This window comes from Sinocyclocheilus anshuiensis, unplaced genomic scaffold (assembly GCF_001515605.1).
Source record: "Sinocyclocheilus anshuiensis isolate Anshui unplaced genomic scaffold, SAMN03320099.WGS_v1.1 scaffold38, whole genome shotgun sequence".
NCBI lineage: Eukaryota > Metazoa > Chordata > Actinopteri > Cypriniformes > Cyprinidae > Sinocyclocheilus > Sinocyclocheilus anshuiensis.
This window is the reverse complement of record NW_015544213.1, coordinates 798,930-825,374: the sequence shown is the minus strand read 5'-3', so window position 1 is coordinate 825,374 and position 26,445 is coordinate 798,930. Positions and strand designations below refer to the sequence as shown.

Genomic DNA, 26,445 nt, shown 5'->3' with positions numbered 1-26,445 from the left:
AATGATCTTAATACGTTTCTGTGCCTTGACTGTGGTAGTAACCTTGCTTTCTATGGAGGGTCAGAGAGCTCTCGGATTTCATCAAAAAATATCTTAATTTGTGTTCCAAAGATGAGCGAAGATCTTACAGGGATGGAACGACATGAGGGTGAGTAATTATTGACAGAATTTTCATTTTTGGGTGAACTATCCCTTTAAATGCTGTCAGAAATCACCCATTTACATGGCTAAATTTGGTCAGTCCAATTGAATTGAGCCTTCCACAGATCATTTGCTTTAAATTTGAAATGTTATTATCATCTGTGTCACTCTATTAAATCAAACATTTGACATTTCTGCAAAATGATATTATATTGCTTCTTTCATGTTTCACAACACTTGTGAAATGTCCAGTGAGTGGCACTAAAAGTGCATTCAGTTTTATTTATATGGCAATGTTTTATTATGCTGGTTGTTGTACATATCACAGCATTTTGGAAATGAGTTGGAAAGGAGCGCCGTGTGCAGATGAGCAATAGATAAGTGAGGAACTCTGGCAAAACATTTAGATTTAGATTTAGACTCCAGCATTGATACTCATTATAACACACTCGAATGAACTGAAACCTCCTGCTTGAAAATGTTTCTGTGTTAGATGCATTTATTAATTGAACAGACTCTTTTATCCAAAGCGATTTACCAGTGAGGAACTCTACAGCATTAGTTATTCATCACAAGGAGACAGGTAACATTAAGTGCTCAAAGTTGGCCAGAAAAGAAGAAGCTGTTTTTGAGATAACATTACAAAAAATTACCACAGTAGTCATAGTTTCCTCCAAAATGCCATAGGGATTTGATTAAATATATTTATTTTATTCAACAGTTGCCGCTTATAAAAAAACCCCCAAAACAAACAAACAAAAAACCCAATAAAGACACGGTATGTGCTTGCTATTTCAAAAGTGTTACTATTTCAGTCATGTTGGCCTTCTGAGAAGTTATTATGATATGGTTTTATAAATCAAGTGTTAAAGAAGATAATATGGAGCAAGTTATATTAACAGTTACGTTGTCTGTTTTTGCTCCGTCAACGGCAGTGTTGTTTCATTGTTGTTTCGTTACTGAATGATTCTGTGTTTGAATGAATGATTCACTTTCAGTTCCTTTGTGAATCAGCGTTCAATTTGATGAACAATTCAGTGATTCACTCATTAGGTCACCCCGATCCATCAATCTACTGTACATTATCAAAAAAGAGAAATAATTGTTTAAATAATCATTAAATATGATTCGAAATGTTTCTTACAGTACTTAGATCCCACATAAATGAATCATAAAGTACAGTATTAACATAACTGTAGTTATTATGGTTTTGTAGTTATTATACAAATTTTCAGTATGTAAGAGTAATAGGATATCAGTAAATTGTAGACTAAAAGTATGTTAAATTACAGTAGGAATCAAATGAAGTCACAAACAGAAACATGGTAAAAAAAAAACCCTGATAAACAAGCCAGAGGCTTTAACAGAACTAGTGTATTTTCAGCTCTAAATGAGCAGGAAACATTCTCATGTTTCTAGTCTAACATGATAGCTTGTTTGCTGAGGTTAGTCGGGTTGCTGCTCATCCCACACTGGAGCGCATGTTTTGCTCTTCACTGTGGAAGAGATGCTTCCTACCTCCCAAACCTTTGCGTGCTGTTTCCCCTGTGGTTCACAACAAGTGTATTTTAAAATTGTTTTATATAGACAGTAATGCGGTTACACAATGGCTCATCAATATTAATAGGCAGTCATGCCAAACCATGCGATGGAGCCGCTCCTTAAAACATTTGCCCATTAAAGGTAGATGATTACTTGTTATAGATGGTCATGGTGTTGGCTGAGGTCCAGAATGCAAATGTCTTGACTAATTCTGCTTATATATTCTCCTTTTTCTCTCCTTTTATCTTTTTTCGTTTTATCAGCTGAGACAATTTATAGTTTTTTATCAGTTTTAACAAATGTCTCTGATTTTGGTGAATAAATGGAGGCGCAGTATAAATTTTATGACCTCGTTATATCTCTTGTGGGTCCTTCAGTCATTGAGGCCTTATGAAAAATGTATTTACTCTAAACTTTTCAATACTTCACTAGAGGAATATGAACAGGTTAGAGCTGAAAATTGGACTCTGAAAATGGGATCAGTTAACTCAAATAAGTCCAGTGAGCACTGCAACATCACAGCAGAGAGCTATTTAAATGAGCTCAGAGATTCCACACTTCCGTCCAAGGAGGTCTGTATAATCTAGTGAAGGTTATCAACCAGCACTGAAAAATAATAATACATTTAATAAAGGGTTCCGTTTAAATTCTTGAGTTGAATTGAATTTCCGTATTTCGTATGAAGTATTCCGTATGATGATCCATCCATCCATCGTTCTGTCGTTCTATCTATCTATCAGTCAACTATCGATCGATCATCTATCCATCCATCCATCCATTGTTCTGTCGTTCTATCTATCTATCAGTCAACTATTTATCTATCCATCCATCCATCCATTGTTTTGTTGTTCTATCTATCAGTCAACTATCCATCCATCCATCCATCCATCCATCCATTGTTCTGTCGTTCTATATATCTATCAGTCAACTATTTATCTATCCATCCATCCATCCATCCATTGTTCTGTTGTTCTATCTATCAGTCAACTATCCATCCATCCATCCATCCATCCATCCATCCATTCATCGTTCTGTCGTTCTATCTATCTATCAGTCAACTATCGATCGATTATCTATCTGTCTGTCTGTCTGTCTGTCTATCACTTATCTATCCATCCATCCTTCCATCCATCCATCATTCTGTCGTTCTATCTATCAGTCAACTATCGATCGACTATCTATCTATCTATCTATCTATCTATCGTTCTGTCGTTTTATCTATCAGTCAACTATCGATCAATCGATCATCTATCTATCTATCTATCGTTCTATCGTTCTGTCGTTCTATCTATCAATCAACTATCGTACTGTTTATCTGTCGTCCTATCTTCTATAATTGAGTTTGAATTTAAAAATGCTTTTTGTGAGTTATTTTGTATGAATATGGGATATGTCAAAACATGTTTTGGATTTTTATTGAATACAGTATTTCAATGTATTCCACAGCTGCTGGACTGCTTCGTGATCCCTGTGGTGTTGCTGCTGTCGTGGTTCTTCCTGTTAGTCAGGTATAAAGTGCTGCACTTTGTGGGTGTGGGCGTGTGTCTCCTGGGCATGGGCTGCATGGTGGGCGCCGACGTCCTGGTGGGCCGACAGCAAGGCCTCGGTAAGTCCTCGTCCCTTCACAATGCTACGGTACACCCTGAATATTAACCCACACAATAACCCTCTCTCGTTTCCCCTGGGTGGTGTTTTGTTTCACATGCAGCCACAGTCCAGATGTTACATCAGTGTAAAGCACTGCCCAATCCTCCCGAGAATCCTGCATCATGCGGACTGATTCCGTTTCAGAGTCCTTTATTAAATATGAATGGACAGTAGGGGCTTGTCCTTACAATTTCACACACAGCTTTCCCCACGGGGCGGTCTAATGAAAATCACACTAATTTGCAGCAATTCTGCTGTTGTTTGAGTTGTCTCTGAATAATTTACCTACCGCTGAGTGAATGTTACATTTCCATTTATGCATTTAGCAGATGCTTTTATCCAGAGTGACTTGCAGTGCATTCAAGTATACATTTTATTAGTATGTGTGTTGTGTTTCCTGAGAATTGAGATTTATTACATATGTATTGCTTTGATTTTAAACTACAGAAACTAAAAGAATTGAAAAACAAAAATAGTTTTTGAGTTCAGTTAAGTTTTTAGTATATATATCTGAAAAGTGTATGACCTAATATAACGCTAATGTCTGATCTATACAGGGGACCATAAACTCTTAGGGGATTTATTGGTACTTGCGGGGGCGACGCTCTACGGCATCTCCAACGTTTGTGAGGAGTTCATCGTAAAAAACCTGAGCCGGGTCGAATTCCTGGGAATGATGGGTCTCTTTGGCTCCTTCTTCAGTGGTATCCAACTGTGAGTCTCTTACTATGAACTTTTAAAGGTCCCATGGCATGAAAATTTCACTTTATGAGGTTTTTTAACATTAATATGAGTTTCCCCAGCCTGCCTATGCTCCCCCAGTGGCTAGAAATGGCGATAGGTGTAAACCGAGCCTTGGGTATCCTGCTTGGCTTTTGAGAAAATGAAAGCTCAGATGGCCCAATCTGGAATCTTCCCTTTATGTCGTCATACGGGGAAAGGTTACCTCCCCTTTCTCTGCTTTGCCCGCCCAGAGAATTTGGCCCGCCCATGAGAAAATGAGCTACTACCGTGTGAGGCGAGCGCAATATTTTTTTTTCCTTGAGAGACATCATGGCTTGCAAACGAGCGAAGCATGGCAGTTGCCCCGCCTCTCTCCTCCTCATTAGCATTTAAAGCTACAGACACAGAAATGGCACGTCCTAAGGAAAGCTCATTGTGGGACTGGCTCGTAGTGGCTGAAATTCTGCACCAAGGCTGAATTTCGGGAAAGAGACTTCAGATACAGTACTAGGGACCACTTAGGCCTATATAAAAGCATCCAAAAAGCAGCATGTCATGGGACCTTTAAAGGGGTCATGAACTGCCTTTTTTATTAAGTACTGTTCTCTGAGGTCCACTTATAATGTTATCAAGATTGTTATTTTTTTAATTTTTTTATTTTGTACCTACTATATCAGATCCGACAGTAATGTCGCAATACACAAGTGTGAGTAACTGTTTTTATCACACGGTCACTATTGCTTTGTCTGTTATTACAGATCGTTTGATATGTACTGAATATTTCATAATATTTATAACTGAATATTTAGTGACCTAAATCACAGCAGCGTCCATCATGTAGCCTGACAAACATACACAACTGTTAGCCAATCATACCAGTGGTGTTTACTTCCGTGTCTACAATCCGGCTATTCAAACAGAGCGTTCTGATGAGGGGGTCAAAACAGGACAGAAAATAGCCTATTACTTCTAAATTATGATGTTTTTTTGAAGTGAACAAAGGACCAAGTTCTTACTGACGCGGTCTGGAATTTGATTAAAAATAAAGTTCATCCACTCTTTCCTAATGTTGGCATCAGAAGGAAGTTCAATGCAAAGACAGTTCAAGTTCAATTGCCACAGCTTGGCACTGCACAGCATCTTGTTGTCTTCGGAGCCATATTTATCATTTAGTTACTGTGTAGACCTGCGTTTGTCTCTCTCGTTATTTACACTAAATGCATGAATCGGTGGGCGGGGCTAAACAGCGAGGCTAAATGAACAATTACACTTAAATTTAAGTTGCTCTATAAAATGACATTGCCCCTTAAGAATAAATGGCTACTTTTGAATGACTCAATTAGGGATGCACAATACCGTTCAAAATGTTTTTTTTTTTTTTTTACTTTTAATCATCAAGGATGTATTAAATTGAATAAAAGTGACAGTAAAGACATTTAGAAGAGTTCTATTTCAAATAAATGTCATTCTTTTGAACAGCCTATTCAAATAAAATGGCTATTCATCTTTTTAGCTTTGCCATCACAGAAATAAATTACATTTTAAAATATATCAGAATATAAAAGTTATTTTAAATTGTAATAATGCTTTTGCTGTATTTTCTCAAATAAATGCAGCCTTGGTGAGCATAAGAGACTCAAAAACATTCAAAAATCTTACTGACTTCAAACATTTGAACAGTATTGTACATTGGTCCCATATAGTTTTTAATGTATTGTTATCAGTTAATACTGGATATATATACCAGCTAGTACTGGATATTTAATTGTTCTTGCTCATTTCTCCTATTTTTACATTTAAATGACAATTGCTGCCATCTAATGCTCACTATAGTCTATCACCATTGAACTCTAAATAAAAACCCTTTTCTCCAAGTTTCTTCAGGATTCCCTGTCAACTGTTTAACCATGATTATTTAATGCTCTAACAGCAGATCACCTTCACAAGGTTTTCACAGAAACGTAATGATTGTTGTGATTGTGACGCCATCCACCTGCTGTCATCCTCAGATCCTCCTCACAGTTTGACGTTTACACAGCCTGCATGTTTAATTATCATTTCCACCAGAGCCGTTTGGATCTCCGGCACCACACATCCCAGCTACTTCCAAGCGTGAGCCAGCTGGAAGGTTCTTGTCTCCTGTCATTTTTATCCATCTGAAAACGAGGCCCAGCAAACATTCAGCAGCTCCAGCTGGAGTCGCATTCTCATCTAACACCTTTATTCCCCCGGTGTCGGAGCTTCAATGCGCTTTAACATCTATATTTGTGGCGCATAAACGCCAACGACACTGTTTATCCATGCCAGTTGGGTGTAATTATGCTGAAAGGCATTCATATCTGACAGCAGGCTAGAATTATGGATGACAGTCAAACCCTGCTTCCACTTAAAGTCTGACTGCTTCATAAAGGGCTCTGGAGGAAGCAGCGTGACAACCTCACTGGATCTAGAATATTCTCTCTCTTTTTCTCTGCCTGCATCAAATAGTTTCATCTGCAGGCTTCAGGGCTTCAGGAACGGTCTCCCGCTGATGCACCTCTAGACGCTGTCGGCCGATGAGACTTGTAACCTTGGCAACAGATCATCAGCGCGGTCCTGTGATGGCTCTACAGAGGTGTCACACAGGGCCAGAGGATTGTTTCCTGCGCGGCTTTAATTGTGCGTGGGGCGGATGGGATGACTTGTCATTGTTAGTATGTCAGAAAAGCTCATACAGAACTGGCCGTGTGTCACGAGAATCCCTCGGACTGTTCAGGAGGGCTTTAGGGGAGATTGACCGCTCTTTGCTCAGGCTGGTTGGATTTGTCACACTGCCCATTGTTGCCGAAATTGCCCATATGTCAAAATGAAGCATGCTGTCGAGACTTCGGCGCTGTCGCTATTTATCTTTTATTGACGTTCTAGTTTTTCCGCAGCTCAGCTGAGCTCACCTGTGGCTAATGGGAGTTGTGCTGTGTTTTTGTTTTTCAGGGCTATTATGGAGCACAAGGAACTTCTGAAGGTGCAGTGGGACTGGCAGATCGGTAAGCTGGTGATTTTGACGGTTTTCACACTTGGTCTCTTTTCACAATGTACCACTGACACTGAAAGCGGTTTTACTGCAAATAGTCCTATTCTTAGCAAGTATTTTGTCTATTTTCCAGATTTAAAAAAAAAGTAGTTCACTAAATTGAAGGTTTATTAAACCAGTAAGATGTTTTTAGAGAATGCATGTTTCACATGAACAATTGTTGTCGTATTGCTTTGGTAGATACTTTTTCACTTATTTTAAATAAAAAGTTAAAAACAAATGTAGAATCTGCCAGTGCAAGAAGACAAAATACATGTATATTCACAATAAAATCTACAAAATTAAGTCCAAGTAAATTTTAACCCAGTTAAATTGATCTCATTTCAAAGATTTATAAATACACTACAATTCAAAAGTTTATTAAAAGCTATTAGTCTTTTATGCTCACCAATGAGGCATTTATTTGATCAAAAATACAGTAAAAACTGAAAAATTTAGATTAAATACAATTTAAAATAACAGATTTTTGTACTGGTCAGAAGGCATCTATAATTGTGTCGATTTATGACATTTTTTTATCTAATTAATTGCATTACATTAAGATTCAACTGACAGCCATTAAAAAAACACTCAAAATGCAGAGTTTAAAGAAATTTTAAACCATCCAAATAATGCCTTTATTTTTTATCGCTTCTTTTCATAAGTATATTTCTTAGTCACTTTTCAAAAAAGTACTTCTATATGAGTTTTTAATTGTTGCCGCTTTTATTTATTTATTTATTTGACTGTTTTCCAGTAAAAATATCTATACATTTTTGAAACCAGATACATTTTCCAGAGAAGCAACACTGCAAAAAACAAGACTTGTTTTTGTTGATTGTATCATGAATATGTGTATTTAGTTTCATTGCACCAAATCAGCATATTAGAATGATTTCTGAAGGATAATGTGAAACTGAAGACTGGAGTAATGATGCTGAAAATTCAGCTTTGCATCCCAGGAATAAATTACATTTTAAAATATATTAAAATAGAAAAAACTATATTTCCTCCCACCAGAAAAGTTTATGACATTTAATCAAGTCATGTTTTTTTCTGACCATATTTCGAACAAGAATTCAATTTCCTTTGTCAACATGTAAGCATTTTCCATTTATCTTTGGAATGTTTTGTGACAGATATAACAAAATATGCATCATCAATAGCGGTTCGTTTCCTCAAATTAGGCTGGATAGCTTTCATTGCAAATATAAATCACAAAGCACGTAAACCACACTCCAGACCCCCGCTTTCAAGGGACCTTGTGTGCAACCGAGTTCAGTAAACAGCTTTCATAGTACTGCACTCAAATATATATGGGTCTGGTGTTGAAACCTCCTTAGAAACAACACCAGACAGCTGTGAACGGATGGGGCAGATTAAATGTTGCTGTGCACGTGTTGCTGAGCTCAGGGAGAGATGCTGGAGCGGCAACATAACCAGACGATCTGACTTTCAATTTGACTTCCTCGCAAATGATAACAGGCATATTTAAACTGTTGACAAAAGACAATTAACAAAATTAATTGCTTATGCAGTCTGTGACATTTCTACCCCATGTATGAATACACATGCCCACTCACATCTTCTTAGAAAATGAATGCACAAACACAAAAACACTTTTACTTATTAGAAATAATTACAAATATCATTCGGTTTGTAATCCCATTTAGATGAGACTTGGCAAAACTAGCATCCTCAAATGCAGTGTATTTTATGACCCTTGAAGTCACTTAAGTTTAATCCAGATTGATGCTCCTGGTGCAGCTTGATGAAGTGTTGAGAGGTTGTGCCAAAGGCAGCATTTGGGTTGGATCCCAGGAGGATGCTGGCTTGTCACAGGGACATTAGCAAGTCTAGAGTCGCTTGAGGGGGCAACGTCATTAACTGTCAGGGCTGTTGCAAGTAACGCGCTTTATGCCAGAAGAAGGAACGTCTCCCGCCAAAACTGTGATGCCCTTGAAAAATAACGAGGGCATGTTGATTAAAATGCATTAGATATGTTGCCACTTTCTTTGAAAGACTATGAGAAAATTCATATTTATTTGTGTATCATTGCATTTATTATATTTTATACTAAATAGTGGCTTCAAATGCATTTGGGTGCTTAAAGGAATAGTTTGCCCAAAAAGGAAAATGTTCTTACCCTTAGGCTATCCAAGATGAGTTTGTTTCTTCATCAGAACAGATTTGAAAAAATTTTGCATTACACCCCTTGCTCACCAATGGATCCTCTGTAGTGAATGGGTGCCGTCAGAATGAGTTTCCAAATAGCTGATAAAAACATCACAATAATCCACAAGTAATCCACATGACTTCAGTCCATCAGTTAAGCTGCATGTTTGTAATAGACAAATCCATTATTAAGATATTTTGTAACTTCAGTCATTGTTTCCAACTAAAATACCAGTCCTCTATCCATAATATTGCTTTATCCAGTGAAAAAGTTGTCTCGTCTGAATTAGGAGAGAAATGCACACAGATCAAGCATTGTTTACAAGTCCAAAACAGTTCTAAACAAATATATTGGTGGATTTGATGTGAGAGAACAGACAACAGGGGATGAACTTTTCACTGGAGGAAGTGTTATGAATTATGGACCATTATTATGGATCTTTGGCCAGAAGCCATGGTTTGAAGTAAAAAATGTCTTGATTATGAATTTATTATAAACATGCAGTTTTTTGCTCCACAAGGCATTAACTGATGGACTGGAGTCATGTGGATTACTTGTGGATTATTGTGATGTTTTTATCAGCTGTTTAGACTCTCATTCTGACGGCACCCATTCACTCACAGAGGATCCATTGGTGAGCAACTGATGTAATGCTAAATTTCTCCAAATCTTTTCTGATGGCCTAAGGGCGAGTAAATCTTCAGCAAAATTTCATTTTTGGGTGAACTATCTGAATGTCATTGCATTACAAAACAAATGTCAAACAATGGCTTTTATTTGAAGGAAATTAAAGCGTTTTCAAGCATAACATTTAAAGTTTTTAAATACTAAAACGGAGGTGTCACTTCATATTTTGTTGAATCGTTTTTGTCAGATCCACACTGAAATTTTTCTAAAAATATTGTCATCACCTCCAATTAATTATAGAGTTTTTTTTTATTTCATAAGAGTCACATTAAATCCTCGCCTACAGATAGATCTGAACTTCCCCTGAATAACAGGTGACAACTTATAATGCTCTGATGTGCTACATCGCCAAACAGTGTTAGCAAGGCATCTGAATGAGTTATGAAGCCTTCTGCTCAGCTCCGAAGCGTCATAGCCTGAGAACCAACTGCGTTTGAACGGCAGTGAGCACTGAAATATATAGTAGGATATAATCCTGACATTGATTTGTCCTTACTGGGTACAAGCTGATTATTTGTTTTTACCTCAAGGGTTTCAGAGTTGATCCTGTATAGTTTTTCTTTGATTGCTGCACTGTCATTAACAAAAAGATTATTAAAATGTGCTGTGATGCTGTGTTTAATGGTATCATAGTAATATGTTTTTATAGTACAATTATATTCACCTTGAAGTACAATGTAAATGAATACCGTGGTACCAATAATATAAAGGGGCTAACTAAATATACAATATACTTGTTTTGAACATTACAGTATTATTATTTGTAATTGGACAACTCATGATTTATTTATTTATTCGATTTTTTTTTTTTTAGATCCTGAGTATTGGAGGTCAAATTTTTTCCCTGTTTTTCCCTTATATTTCCCAAACCGAGATAGGAAAAATAAATATATAAAACATAAAAAAAAATAGTGTACTTCACCTACAAAAGCCAAATTGGTGACTTGGTGGGATGCCAGACAGGACGCAGATTTTGTTAGTATTGTCTGCTTTTTCATTTCAAAACAAATTATCATTATCTATCTCCATTTCTGCTGCTTCTCCATCTGCTGGAACAAAAGTTGTGTCCTTTACGAACGCATTTTGAAATGAATGGCCTGAGAAAACACAAGTGAATAATTTAATTGTTTTGTGCCATCCAATTCCATTATGATTGTGCTGGATGAATTATGACCAGAATATCACAGCTGCTGACTTTCTGTCCTCTATGACATAAACAGCTGAATGCTGCTAACAGAAGAATATTGTGCTACACTCCACACTGGCTTTATCTGTAGCCTTTACAGTCCTTTGGCACAATATGAAGCTGCAATATAATGCTGTACTGTAATATATTAGAAGCTGTTTATAATGTTTTCAATGAAGTCTGTACATATAATGCATTATATAGAGGTACTCGTAATAGCATGTAAAATTGTAACCATGGTTATTTTTTGCTCTGTCTTATAATACTTTTTATTTTTAAGACCATAGCCATGAATAGTTAAGCATCATAAATAAGAGATAATGTACAGTGATTATTGCAAAGTAAACCAGATCAAGACCCAGATGCAATGTGGATAGTGCAGTTCATATGAAATATTGATTTAAGTTGTAATTGTTTAATTATGTGAGAAGAAAGAGATTTCAGAGTGATATGAAAGACATGAACTAGTCTATTAAATAGTTAAGCAGTCATGAATCAAAAATATTTAGTTCCAGAATATCATAATTGACCAATCAGAATCAAGTATTCCAGAAAGCTGTATAATAATGTATCATTACATTACAAAAATTAATTACATTACCAATACATTCCAAACTATTCTATTCTATTCTATATTAAAATTCATATTTTGTTAAATATATACTTTACATTTTTTGAATTCTTTTTAAATTATATATATATATATATATATACTGTATATTATAACTATAATTTTTAGGGTTGTTTAAGGTTGTTGATAAACATTTTTTCTAAAGATTAAGGATCTTTTTTACAATTACTATTTTTTTTTAATTGCACTATGCATTGTTCATATTGACTGATGTGGTTTTAACTCTTTATGTCCTCTCAGGGCTGCTGTACATTGGATTCAGCGCTTGCATGTTTGGCTTGTACAGCTTCATGCCACTGGTAATTAAAAGAACCAGCGCCACAGCGGTGAACCTTTCTCTGCTTACAGCCGACCTGTACAGCCTCTTCTGCGGCCTGTTCCTGTTCCAGTACAAGGTTAGAATATGCTCTCACTCTTTCTCACCTCCTCACCACCACCATCAGCTGTATGTCATTACACCTGCTGTAATTTTACTCACTTCCCCATTTTTTTCTCTCTGATGAATGTTGAGCAGAATTTCTCTGTTCTCCTTCTTAGAGAAGGTCTCTGTGATTTCAGTATGAAACATGCAGCTTTCACAATTTTCAAAAACATGGTTTTTAGAGATTAGAGATTAAAGAATCCTAAATTAATCATTTATTTTTCCTCCCAAAGTATGTGCACTTATAATATACGTCAAGATTTCTTGCACCAAAACCAATTTAGTTTTGCATGACCATTTTTCTGTGGCAGGATGACAGATATGTGTGTGTTGACTTGTGTTGTCAGAGATGTAATTTATTCAAAATAACATAATATATTGAATAGGAAAATAAAAGTGTCCATAGTGCAGCTGTGTCTTGGGTTGCAGCCAGGGTTTGAAATTAACACCCATCAACTTACCAAATGCAGGTGAAAACGTTGCATTTGAATTTTAGGTGTGCGTCATGCAGCCTTATCAGTGGCACACAAGATGTGATGACGATGTAGGTGTCATTGCATTTTAATGCTTTTTTAGCCTATCCAGTAGAACCCACTGGATGCGGCGCTGCTACATTGTTCATTCAAAATATTGCGGAAAAAGAGAACATCAATGCGGAGATGATGTTGTTTATGTCAAAACTGAAACCAAGCCGTTCACACAGAACGCATATTTATCACATTTTCTAGAGGGACATCTATCACTGTTGCACTCGCGTGACGTCTCGCACAAGAGAACCGCATGTTTAGAAAGCATGCAAAATTAATGTAAGTTGAACTTTTAAAAAACATGTCTCAAGACTTTATGGCGGTTTTTCCCCATCCCACTGCATCTCATGTTTTTAAATGAAAAAAAGTACTCTTTGTGATTGGTTTTCGGTCATTTGTATTAAACTATACATATATAAATGATGCTGTTTTGTTTCTAATTGTTTAAGCAACTTAATTATATATGGTTTATAAACATTAATGTAATCATTATGCACTTTTTTTTCTCCAAAGATAGTCGTGTTATTTTATTGCTTTGAAGAAACGCGCATTAGTAATATTTTGCTCGATGCGCCCTCTTGTGGCCTCAGGAGAGAAGCCAAAAGCATTTTCCCCGTAACTGAAATTATGCCTTTCAAAATTCGAATATAATTCGAATATTGATAATATTTAAGTACAAAATTCGAATTGAGTTTTTCTGCCATTTTGACAGCCCTACTTTCTAACTCAAATATTTTCTAAAATTATGAAAAAACGTTGAAACAAATGTTATTGTTTTATTTGTTTCATATGTAGTCACTGAGATTTCATTTAATTTTATGCAATGCAATGCAATCCGCAAATGACTGACTGTCAAAAACTGAAAACTTTCAAATCATGTTTAATAAATATACTTTAAATCCAAGCCATGATTTCTGGCTTATAATCTGGTTTTCTTCTGATATTTTTGTTTTAGCTTGTACTGTAGAAGTTCTGAATGGCTGGTAACTTAAAAAGTTAGTTACCAAATTGGCTGTTGAGTGAAAAAGTTAATTTCAAACCCTGTTCACAGCAGTGCTTATTTGCGAGTTGCGAGTTTGCCGTTGGGTTCAATATAGGTTGTGCTGCCCCATGCTTCAATACGAACTGCTTTAAAAAGCTGCATTGAATTGAAGCAGATCCACAATGCAATAATACAACGCCTTTAAAAGAATGAGCAAGAATTTTTCACTGAAATACTAAGACGATTTATCAGGGGATTTCAGAGGCACTTTGGCTTCAGGGAAGGGTCCAGCCACAATGTGAGACTTCATCTCTAAACACCACCATTACAACTAAAGCCGTCGTTGAACAAAGCCATTAGTCATACTGTACAATGAGCATAGTGTTTTAAACTCTTTCTCCTCGTCTAGTACAGATTACACTGTCTGGAGGACAAAAAGGGATTCTGCTCATTTTTAATTGATTATTATATGAAGTATGACAATGATTAGTTTTAATGGTTACGGTGCTATTAAAGTGAAGTACCATAGACTGTAAAAAAAGACCATGTTTTTGAGCTTCAGGATTCATGAAATACAATTAGAGTGATGGATATGAAACAAGCCTCCATCTCTGTCGCCAGCGGCAGAAAGCTCCGGGTTACTGCATGTTCTCTCTGCTTGCTGGGAATAGTTAGAAGTGGCTCAACAAAATCAGATTCGGTCTGAGCCGAGACGCATTTTTTAGTGATAACAAAAGCTGTAATCACATCTAAAACATCTCTGTTTTGGATGTCCTTGTGTGAAGAGGCTCAGCACAGCTGTCATCTGTCTCTTTCTGAAATGCAGGAATAATCATGGATTTCAGTTAATGTTTGATGGACATGTAGACATGCATTAATATAATATAATATAATATAATATAATATAATATAATGTAGAAATATTAAGAAGATTGTAGAAACATAAGAAGTAAGAAGAGTGTAAGGTGTTGTTTTGCTAATTTCAGTATTTTACATACACTAGATACAGGAAAATACAGTAATAATTTAATTTTAAAAATTAAGATGACACTATTTTTTTCCTTTATGTCTCAATTGCTCTTAACCTTTATTTGAACTCTTATTTTATTTTCTTGGTAACTAAGTACACAACCTTTAATTAAACTGTATTAGTAGAAAAAATTGTTATTCGAAAAAGACTGTTTATTGAAGTTAGTAGAAAACTTTTTTTTTCCACTTCTAGTGTTTAAAATGTGCACACATAAGCTTTTTACCACAGCTATAAACATAGCTAAATCAGATTTGAGAGCCTTAACTATTTTGTAATTAGCCTTAAGCAGAGCTGTCAATTATTACATTTCGTTATCAAATTAATTACATGATATGCTGATTAAATTTGCCATTAATCTTAAGCTTTATCAACATATGCTGGAAAAAGCCCCCATATTAAAGGAGACATATTATGCCCCTTTTTACAATATGTAATATTAGTCTCTGGTGTCCCCAGAATGTGTCTGTGAAGTTTCAGCTCAAAATACTCCACAGATCATTTACTATATCATTTTGAAAATGCCTATTTTGAGTGGAAGCAGAAACACACTGTTCTGTTAAAAACATCTGTTTTGGTTCTGATTATCATGTGTATCACGCTGAAATCATGCGTTTTAAACCATATGACTTTAAACTTCTGATATACTGTTTTCTGAGTGCACTCGTACAGAAAGCGGCTGTCACAGCATGAGAGCACTAAACTAAGTTCTCATTCACACACACGTTTATGTTAAAAACACACATGAGTTACAAAAACAGTCGGTTATGTCTCTGAAGGTAAACAGCTGGGAAATAAATCGCATGTTTATTTTAGATCTGTGTGGCAGCAGCAATATACAGTAAATAAATCAATAAATCCACTGCTCTCTTGTCTCCTCTGAGGCTGGGACTCTAAATAGTGTTCTGTGCTCGTCTGTGCAGCCAAAGACAGAACAGTTAGCATGTTTTGCTCAAACTTTCGAACTGGTACACCGTTGTCGCTTGCGAAATAAAAATGACGGCGCTGTGGGTGGAAACTTACAGATTAAGGGGCGGTAATATTATAATGAGATCCCTTTGCCACGTCACCAAGGGAGCGAAATCAGACGCGCTCATTTTTTCAGAGGCTTGCAGAAAAAGGCTTACCAAAACAAAGTGATTGGGTTAATCTTTTTCACGTTTCCTTGGTTGGTAGATGCACCGGGGATCTGATTATAGCACTTAAAACCTGGAAAAGTCAGATTTTCATGATATGTCACCTTTAAGCAATTTTAAGGGTTTTAAGTGTGGCAGATTAGTAAACCTGTTGTAGTTGTCCTATTCCATCAGTTTTTTTGTTTATATGTGCATTTCAATTGGCTGCTGTATTGTGTGTTTTTTTGTTTTGTTTTTTGTTCAGTGTTTTTAAAATGCTTTGCCAAATTACAAATGGTAACTAAATGAATGCATTACGTTGACAGCCATAGCCATTATAAGTAATACTGTTTTTAACTATGTGATGTTTATGTCTGGTATGATATAAAGAACATTTTCTGTGTTCAAATATTTCATACTGTTGTTCTCTCTGGCCATTGTGCTGTACACATAAAGGCTAGGGGTTATATCAGCGTAAAAAAAAGTGGGCAGACATGAAGTGCCTCCAAATGCATCTCTCTCCAGCCCTGAACTGAATACCAGAGCCATTTGTAATGTGGTCATATGTAGCCAGAGCTCTCAGATTCTGCACATTGTTGTTATTGCTAGTCGGCAGTCTACACCTGCAGTCTCTTCTCCTTTATTTTTGTGTCTGGCCTTTTGTCTTCTGAAACCTGGTTTCTGCTCATGACGCAAACTCAAGGTCCTTGTGAGTGTATAGCGGAGCCTAAAAGTCTGAGACTACAATGAAGATCTAATCTCATTAAATTAATAAGAAAGGACATAAAAGGTATGAGAAATATTTCAGATTCTAATAAGCAAATTTGTGACATTCATAAACAGACAGTCAGATGTTTTTGCTTTCACACTCTTTGGATCATCTTAAATCAAGGTTATTATAGTTAACTAAAACCATTAAAAACATCTAAAAAAATGTATTTTTGAAATAAAATAAGCATTACCTGAAATAAAATTAATTACATAAAAAAACGTACTTGTTTTCATATAGTTGCTAAGGAAAATTTCTCATTTTCATGTAGTTTAACTTGATTTACTAAAGTAACTAAAGCTCAAAACCGAAATAAAAATGAATAAAAACCATGTAGACATAAAAAACCCTAGACTAAAACACAACAAAATTATTAAAATTGTAAAATGAAAATGGAAAAAAAACAAAAAAATATTAATTTAAACTATTAATAAAAACTATAATAGTATTTCACTGATTCTAAAAAAATATAATTGCATTTTTGAAATAAAATAAACATTACATGAAATAAAATATATTGTATAAAAAAACTTTATTACATACAGTTGCTAAAGAAAATTTCTCATTTTCATTTAGATAAACTTGATTTACTAAAATAACTAAAGGTAAAAATAACTGAAATAAAAATGTATAAAAACTATTTAAAAACAACAAAAACTAGACACCCCCCCCCCCCCCCCCCAAAAAATAAAACTAATAAAAATGACAGAAACACAGCAAAATTATGAGATGAAAATTGAAAATAAAACAATTCAAACTATTAATAAAATCTAGAATAGTATTTCACTCCATCTAAAATAACACGGTCTCAAATCATGCAGGATTTATCTCAAATTTTTATGCTGATAATGTAATAATGTTAATGCATTAATAATAATAATAATAATACAATTATTTGTATTATAATTCTATTTTATAGACATATATAAAATATACAATATTATAAACATTCAATCCAAAACATATTAAATGTGTAAAATAGAAGCATTTTTTTTTCTAGTGGTCTCAGACTTCTGGATCCCTCTGTGTATAAATCCATATCTGCGACGGACAGATATTGGCATATACCCGCTCTTGGCTAAGACCATTTAGAATGTGCTTGCATGTTTTTCACAGTGATTTGCCGCTTGTCAGACAGAAGTAGATGAGAGTGTGTTTAAAATTTGAATCGAGCTGATTCCCACAATAGCCTTCGATGTTCAGTTCAGCTGAGCCAATTCAGGAAAAAAATGAGCTGTAATGATTGAGTTCTGATCTTGATGGGTTGCTCAATTTCCTGAAATCTTGGTAGCCCGTGGATGTGTGACAGTAGCAGGTTCTCACTGCAGTTAGGCTTTGATTTGCGCTTTGTGGCTTGTTTGGACCATGTTCCATGAGGAAAAGTAGATGGTTTGATGGTTGGATGTATCTTCTTATTGGCAGCAGTTGGATCCAGATTAAATTGTTTAGGCTGTTAATGAGAATTTTACTGGAAACATGTGGTGGTTACAGAACAAATCATTAGAAAACCGCAGAGAGAGACAGAGACTCTTCATGGAGACTCTTCAATCAGCAGATATGCCAATATTCATGTCTTCAGCTGTGTGGTAGAATAGTACTGAAAGGATCTTAACTGTCTGACTTGATTGATATTCTCCAATCAATATAGATGGAGTGCAGTTTGTTGTGGGTCATTTTTATGTCCCCCTATTTATATCTAAATATATTGGATTAAAAGATTAAACTCAGTTTTTAAAGATAAAACATATTAGTTTGATTCCATTTAGTATAATATCTGTTTTAAGTAAACATAGATGTGAGTTTTAAAACATTGCACTACTTTGGATTGAGCAGATATTGCCATTTTAGCCATGACTCCAGACAGTACACTCTACTTTTCAAAATGAGGAAAATATAAAAATATTCCAGTGTTTCTTTCTTTTTGCCTTTCTGTAATCAAAAGGTTTAATTTATTTTCAAATCTTGTTGAGGATATTTACTTAGAAATATTGCAGTGTTTTGTTTTACCTTTCACTAGTCAAAATGTTTCAATTAAATGATGCTTTAATGAAAAATTTATTTAAAGTGTTTTTTTCCCTTAAGGAAGTAACACTGTTTTTTTTGGTGTAGCAATTTCTTTTTATTGATTAGTTTGTGTGTCACTCTAAAATAATAAATACAAGTAATACAATTACAGAAATGAATATGATCATATAAAATAGACTACAAAAATATAAACAATAATTAACAAAAAAAGTATAAAATATATAACTTCATGAAGGGAAGAGAAAAAACTATTATATATATATATATATATATATATACACTGATATTTATAAAACTGTGCCATTTTACAAACATATATATACTGTATATATACTGTATATATATATATCAGTCTGGCGAATAAACCAAAATATGTACGAGCAAATGGCGATTCAATTGCCAAGGTGTCCGTAGAGGGTTGCGGATACCTTAAAAACTAACGTAAGAAAGACTCAATTTATAACCAAAACTATCCATTCAAGACGTTTTACAATAACTTTTTTAATAGTTTTTGTTATTAGTTATGTATATTTGGGCTTTATGTTACATCTTCTGTTGTTTAATGAAAGTTTAATGCATTATTTAAGTATCATGTGTGTTACCATGATGGTGTTTTGTGTTTGCATGAATGACTCCGTGTGCACCTTCTATATATTAGTATATACTTCTGCTTGTGGCGAAGCTACTTGTGATGAGCTTTGATTCTTCATGTGGCTTTCTCTTTGACCACCTGCATTATTATGGTGGTTGTCAGTATGTTAAAGGTACAAAACAGATTTTAATAGCAGTGTGCATTGTTGAATTTACTGGTTTACATTCAAATTTTCTTGTTTGTAAATTACCGTTTTGTACTGTAAAATTTACAGTTTTTGGCCGTAAATGTGTTTACAGTTTTTCTGTATTTTTTACAAAATTATTCTGGCAACCACAGCTGCCAAAATTATTTTGTAAAAACTACAGAATTTTTTTTACAGTGTATATATATATATGTATATGTGTGTGTGTATGTGTGTGTGTGTATATGAAGTGTTTATATGCAATTTTATATACACTATATAAAATTGCCAACCTCATGTACTGTAAACTACATTTTATTAGGTATCCTGTTCATTTTATAAATAACATTTGTAAGTGTGTGGGCTTGCAAGTCTGATTTTTTAAAGAAATACTTCCTTAAATTACACAAGCATATTCATTTTCTAAACTGTAAAAAGTTCAGAAGACAGTTGCATAATAGGAATGACTTGTATATTGTGTCAAGATATGATAGGTGTAGTTACTGCACACCATATTCAGTTTGAAATCGATGTTGTTCATTAGCATGTACAGTAGTCCTACACTAACAGCCTTTATGCTGATAATTAAGTATGAGAAATACTAATCAAACTATTGATTTATTCAGAGGTAGTCTGCTCCAGATGAATGCTGTTAGCATTGATTTGAAAGTGTGGCTTGGCACTTTTACTGTAAGCTCTTTTTTTTGTCTGCATTAATGGCTGTGCTGTTTCTTTTCACAATAAGGTGGAGAGGAGCAGCAGCAGGGAGGGAACACACCAAGGCCAATGTGGGATTTTAAATGCTCCTGTAAACATTGCCTCCTTTGTTGAGGACAGGCGTTAATAGCTGACTAATTTTATTCATTGAAATCAATGAATATTAAATTTTTATGTGGCTACAAAAGCTTGCATGCTGAGAACAGTCCATTTTCCGCCTATTATGGGTCATTTTAGGTCGTTCCAGCGTAATTAGTGGGTCAAGACTATTTCTTTGTAGATGGTCTACGCTGCACACAATGATCTTTCTTTTTCCCTTTCTCTAATCAAAATGTTTCATACAAATATTGTTGAGGAAATTTATTTAGATATATTCCAGTGTTTCTTTCTTTTTCCCTTTCTCTAATCAAGATCTTTAAAAGATGTTGTTTTAATTTAAAAAAATTATAACATTTTGAATTAAATTTGAATTAAATTAATGTTTTTTTTTTAAATGTATTATTTATTTATGTATTGAACTTTTTTTTGGTGTAGCAATTTATTTTTATTAGTTAGTTTGTGTGCCACTCTAAAATATACAGTTTGATAAAATTACAGAAATAAAATTACACAAATTCGACAAAAATGTAAACAATAAAAATACAAGTAATATCAAAAAAGCTATTTCAGGAAGGTAAGAACACATTAAACAGAAAATATGAAATATTAAGAATGTAACATTTTTCACATATAGCCACTGATATTTTGAGATAAGCAAGTAAAAGTTACATTAAAGAACAATAAGAAAGCAAAAATAACATTGGATATAATGTTAGGGATTACAGTAACTAACAAACAGCAGTAGGGCTGCACGATTAATCGCATGCGATATTTAACGCGCATCTTGTCAGAAAGCCGGTTCTGTAATCAGCGGTAAATCTCCATCACCTGTGTGCTTTCACATTGAGCAGCATTAACTACACAGAGCCGTTGTTCACTGACGAGCTGCGCTAAACCACGTTCATATTCGCGCGATTTTTTGCGCTGCTCATCAGTGAACAACGGCTCTGTGTAGTTAATGCTGCTCAATGTGAAAGCACGCAGGTGATGGAGATTTACTGCTGATTACGGAACCGGCTTTACTGATAAGATGCGCGTTAAATATCGCATGCGATTAATCGTGCAGCCCTAAACAGCAGTGTCGCTAATAACTAGACTGTTTTTCAGTATAGCATATAGTTATTTACAGACAGCAGCTGGTTTCAAAATACTGTAGCTTTTCTAGTAACTTGAGTGAAAAAAAGCATAATTTGGATAATTTTGGCATTGTTCATTTAAAAACTGAGGTGCATAAGCTGAGGCCTACGATTAGTCAGTTCCAAAAGAAAATAAAATTAAAAGAAAACAAGTTGATTGAATAACAAAGACAAGTTTTATTCTTTGCAAACCCTCCTTTAACACATGGCTGTTTGTCTCTGGGACAGTACAATCCATCTTTGGTTCATAATTTTCATTTTGAAATATGACACTCAGTACACCTTGCATATTACAGTATGATTTATTGCGAGAATGGCACCTTTTTTTTTACAGGTTGTAATTACATCACCGTACCCTCTAATGCTTAGGGAAAAAGGGGGCACCATGTGTCTGGCTTGAAATAGCAGGTGCTTTATCATAGTCATGCTGGCATGTAGCACCACTTGATATATTTAAATGAGCAACCTGACACACTGGCGATGTAAGTAGAATATATTCCTTTCCAGCAGATATTACTCTTGCCGGCTCTAATACCCTTGCAGTACTGAATATCACTCAGGCTGGGCTTGATCTTCCATATTTTTGCCAGAACCATCTGCCTAATTTCTATCCTGTGGTCTGGACTGAACTCTCAGGTGTGTTAACTTTTAAAAAACCTCAATTGGAAATGCACGGGCGGGATTTTGTTCCTGCTATTTTCATTTTGGAAAAGCAGTAACAATTGTGGGGATAGAGTCACAATTTCAAGTAATAAAGATGCTGTTGTGAAATGTAATCAGAATTATGAGTAATACATTTGCAGTTGCGAGAAATAATAACAATTGTGTGATATAATGCTGCAATATTATGATCTCATATATTAAGTCTCAGTTTTGAGAAATAAAGTTTCAGTTGTGAAAATTGTCAATTGTGAGTTTAAAGTCACAATTATGAAAAATAAAGTAACTATTGTGGGAAATGATCACAATTATAAGAAAATAAGTTGAAATTACAAGAAATAAAGTTTCAATTATGATATTTAATCACAATTACAAGTAATGGAGTTGCAATTGTTAGATAAAAATGAACTTGTGCTAATAACAATTGTGTGCTTTAATGTTGCAAATTTGAGATATAAAGTTGTAATTGTGAAAAATAAAATCATAATTGAGTTATAAAGTTGCAAGTATGAAAAATAGTCCGAATTGTGAGTCACAATTATGAGAAAATACGTTGAAATTAAAAGAAATAAAGTAGTTCTGTAGTAAATGTAGTTTTGATATTTAATCACAATTAAGAGTAACGAAGTTGCAATTGTGAGAAAGATGCAATTCAATTTTGAAAAAATAATGACAATTATGTGATTTAATGTTGCAAATTTGAGAGTCAAAGTTGCAATTGTAAGAAATAATATTTGTGAGATAAGAAAAGATGGAAAATATTCACAATTATCAGAAAATGTTAAAATTACAAGAAAAAAAGTTGCTACAGATATTTAATTACAGTAATGCATTTGCAATTGTGAGATAAAGATGCAAGTAAAAGAAATAATGATATTGTGTGGTTTCTTGTTCTAATTGATAATATAAAGGTTCTTTATCAAATAACTTTTTCCTTATCAAAAACATTTGGCTGTATTCAGTTCTCATGTGGTTTATATGCTGTTCTAGAGATTAAAAAGTTCTTGAAGTTACATCACAGGTTCTTCAGATCATCGCATTAGTTCTAGATACCATCTGAGGAAATAGATATCTAGATGAAGTATTGAAGTATGAAGTATTTCATTACTAGATGAAAAGTAAGTCCTTCTGGGTTCTTTTAGGTACTTCTCTGGTATCATAAACTAACCTGCAAAGGTTTTCCAATGACATCAGGCAGTCCTAAACCTCTCGTCTTTAATTTATTCATTTTTCCTATCTAACCATGCACATGCTGACAGATTTATACATACTTGATTTTATGAAAAGCATCTGTGGATATGCACAAAGGCCTCACCAGGACATAGTGTGACTTGCGTTTATTGATTTATTGGAAATATTTATTCTGCTGTGATGCTTGAGGGGGGAAGGCAGCAGAGGGCTGCAAACTGCGAGAAAGTGTCAAAGTTTATTTAAAATTCTCTGTGGAGTTTCTCTAGACTTCAAAAGCCTAATGTCTATCACTGCAGGGCTTTAGAGTGTGTGTGCTAGCAAATATTTATGAGTGTGTGTATGCATGTAGTTTTTACACTAGAGCCGCCTCGGCACAGTGTGGCGGGAAGCGCCGATGGTCTCACTGTGAATTAGAGCTTTTAGATGTCATGCGATCAGCGAACAACACTAAAAGCAATTGCAAATGAGGCCTACTGAGCCACAGATATTTTGATACTTTGAATTTATGTAAAAACATGTTTCATTCTCCCAAAACTAGCATAATGATGTTTTCTGATCAAACACCTTAATATTGAATAATGTTAAGTGATTTGTTAATGGTCTGTGGCATTAAATGAGCATTAATATATGTAGTTACTGTTACAGATATTTGCTAAACTAATTTATCCTGATGTAGTTGTTAGTAATTTGTTGTCTGATGTTAAAAGTACATCTTTTATGATTGGTGGTATTGAGATCTGTGTGTGACTCCATACAACTAAAGGACATACAATTTCTGCTTCTGAAGAAAACATATTGCAAAGATACTGAGTTCACTGCATATTAAGAGACACATAAAACTATATGTAAGAATTAAATGAAGACACTTTAAAATTTCATGTGATGCCATGTAAGAAATCTGTAGATGCCTTCACAATAATTTATTGCGTCATTATAATTAGGGTCATTATAATTAACTAAAACTAAAACCATTAAAAAACATTAACTAAATGTTAACTGAAATACAATAAAATATTCAAAAACTTTGCCAAGGAAAATGTTTTAATTTTAATTTAGTTTAACTTTATGTACTAAAATAACAAAAACTAAGTAAACGTTTACACAACACAGTTTTCAACTATAAATAAAATGAACTGCGTTTTGGTAGTTCATTTATACAACAATGGCATTTTGGGGGCCTGAAAATGCAAGCTTTTGAAGCTTTTTCAAAATAAAAGTTTTTGCAAATGATACTAAAAAGTGAATTTGTGAAAATTGTGACGTCATGCATATTATGTGTTCAATCTATACACTGTAAAAAAAAAAAAAAATCTGTGACATTTACGGTAAAATACCGGTAGCTGTGGTTGCCAGAACTTCACCATAAAAAATATGGTAGCAACATTTTAGGTTTTACAGACTTAACTTAAATTCACAATAAAATACCGTATTTCATTAACTGATGTAATGTTAATAAACCAACATATGGAAGTACTAATATCTGTTTTGAACCATTGTAATGCACTGATAACCACCAAAAACTGGTGGTGATGAGAAAGTCACGTGATGAACCAAAGCTCATCACAAACAGCTTTTCTACGAGCTGAGGAGGGCAATACTTATATATAGAAGGCGCACAGTGTCATTTACACAAACACTAAACCCCATCATGGTGACACACTTGATACTGAAACAGGCCCGGTTCTTGACGGCTATAGAAGGTTGGGCTGGCAGATATCCTGGGTGGGCATTTTTTAGTTGTCATATCATCACATAGTCTAGAAGATATTTATACTGTACATATTTCTATATTAACTATATTATATGTACACTGAAAAAAGCTTTCAGGCAGCCTAGAATATCATGCACTTTCACAGCAAAATAAACTTTTTTTCTTTATTGAATAGTAAAAAAAGCCCTCTTTGTTCTCTTTCTCTGGATCATTGTTTCTACACTGGTGACTCTATTCAACTAACTTTTTTATTTAAACCAAACAAGGCTGTAATCATGTCTAGAACATGGGAGGGACCAATTGTTTTGAGGAAAATATAAAGACCAGAGAGCTATGGTATTTATTTAAAGAAACTAAATAAATAAAGGATTTAAATGGATTTAGGGGAATAAATTAAAGAAAAAAGAACAGTAAAAAAACAAGAATAAGAATTTTTGTAAAGCAATCAATCTGAACTGCAAATAATATTTTTTATTTTAAAATATGCACTCATTCAATTTCAGTTGTATTGTTGAAAACGCAAAACCGAAAAATGCTATTGTCGTCATAATCAATTATAAATTACATGAATCATGTAAATGGCAGATCTACTTTCCATTCAAAACCGTGGAATTTGACAAAAAAAATTCGAATAGTTTGCATCACTGGATCGTTGTTGGTCGTTTATGTCGGGGAACACTACGTTTCTTATACAGTCGAGCCGACGAACGCAACTTTCACCACACAAGCTCTTTACTTTCAGTTTTCATTCTTACATTCAGCATTAACAGCAATCCAAAAGGGGACTGTTCAACTGAACTGTATAGCCTACATGCATTTTAGATGCTCATATATGCTCTTGCCCCGTCCATGCACGTTATTGAATGAGCAGGGTTTTTAGAACATTAAAATTGCTCAGGTAATTTAAGTGGTAGGCTATATGACACATATTCATGTAGCCTATTAAACTCCCCGTAACTCGCAAACTTCCCGTGATATTTAGCGCGCAAATATTTCTGCCCGTTTTCGCTCGTTGTCAGCCTCTGCTTTTCTGCAACAGACTGAAGCCTCGTGAATTCAGCTCGCCTCGCATTCAGCTAATAAAAGAAAAATGCTGCAATTTTCTGGTGTTATTTTATTATTGTTGGGGCAGACTCCAGCTATATCTTAAACTTCTTAAAATACAGTCCACTTCAGATTGATTTTAATCACTGCATGAAAAAAATAACGCAATCTTTATCCAATTCTGATTGGGTGGGCAAGACTATCATTTGGGTGGGCTTAGCCCACCCCTGCCCATGCCTGGAGCCGGCCCCGTACTGAAATGATGCAATTAACATTAATTTAACAACATTCGATGTAAGATTAAACCCTAATGTACACAACTGATAAGAAAAAAACTAAGAAACATGTTATTTCAACAAAAAAACATAAAATATGAAGTGTCATGCATGGAATTCTGGGAGTGTCAATTTACGGTTTGTCACTGTAAATTATACAATGACTTTCTTTTTCACATCCAAAAACC

The 26,445-nt window shown here is 34.5% G+C and overlaps 1 protein-coding gene across 1 annotated transcript in view; it reads left to right on the top strand.

Annotated features, from left to right (window-relative positions):
- The window catches only part of LOC107697151 (solute carrier family 35 member F1-like), a 96,117-nt gene that overhangs the window by 62,979 nt on the left and 6,693 nt on the right, over positions 1-26,445 (top strand). The window contains exons 4-7 of the mRNA XM_016497811.1: positions 3,130-3,289; positions 3,888-4,044; positions 7,024-7,076; positions 12,023-12,177. Coding sequence (XP_016353297.1) covers positions 3,130-3,289; positions 3,888-4,044; positions 7,024-7,076; positions 12,023-12,177 — 525 coding nt within the window. The remainder of the gene's footprint in view (positions 1-3,129; positions 3,290-3,887; positions 4,045-7,023; positions 7,077-12,022; positions 12,178-26,445) is intronic.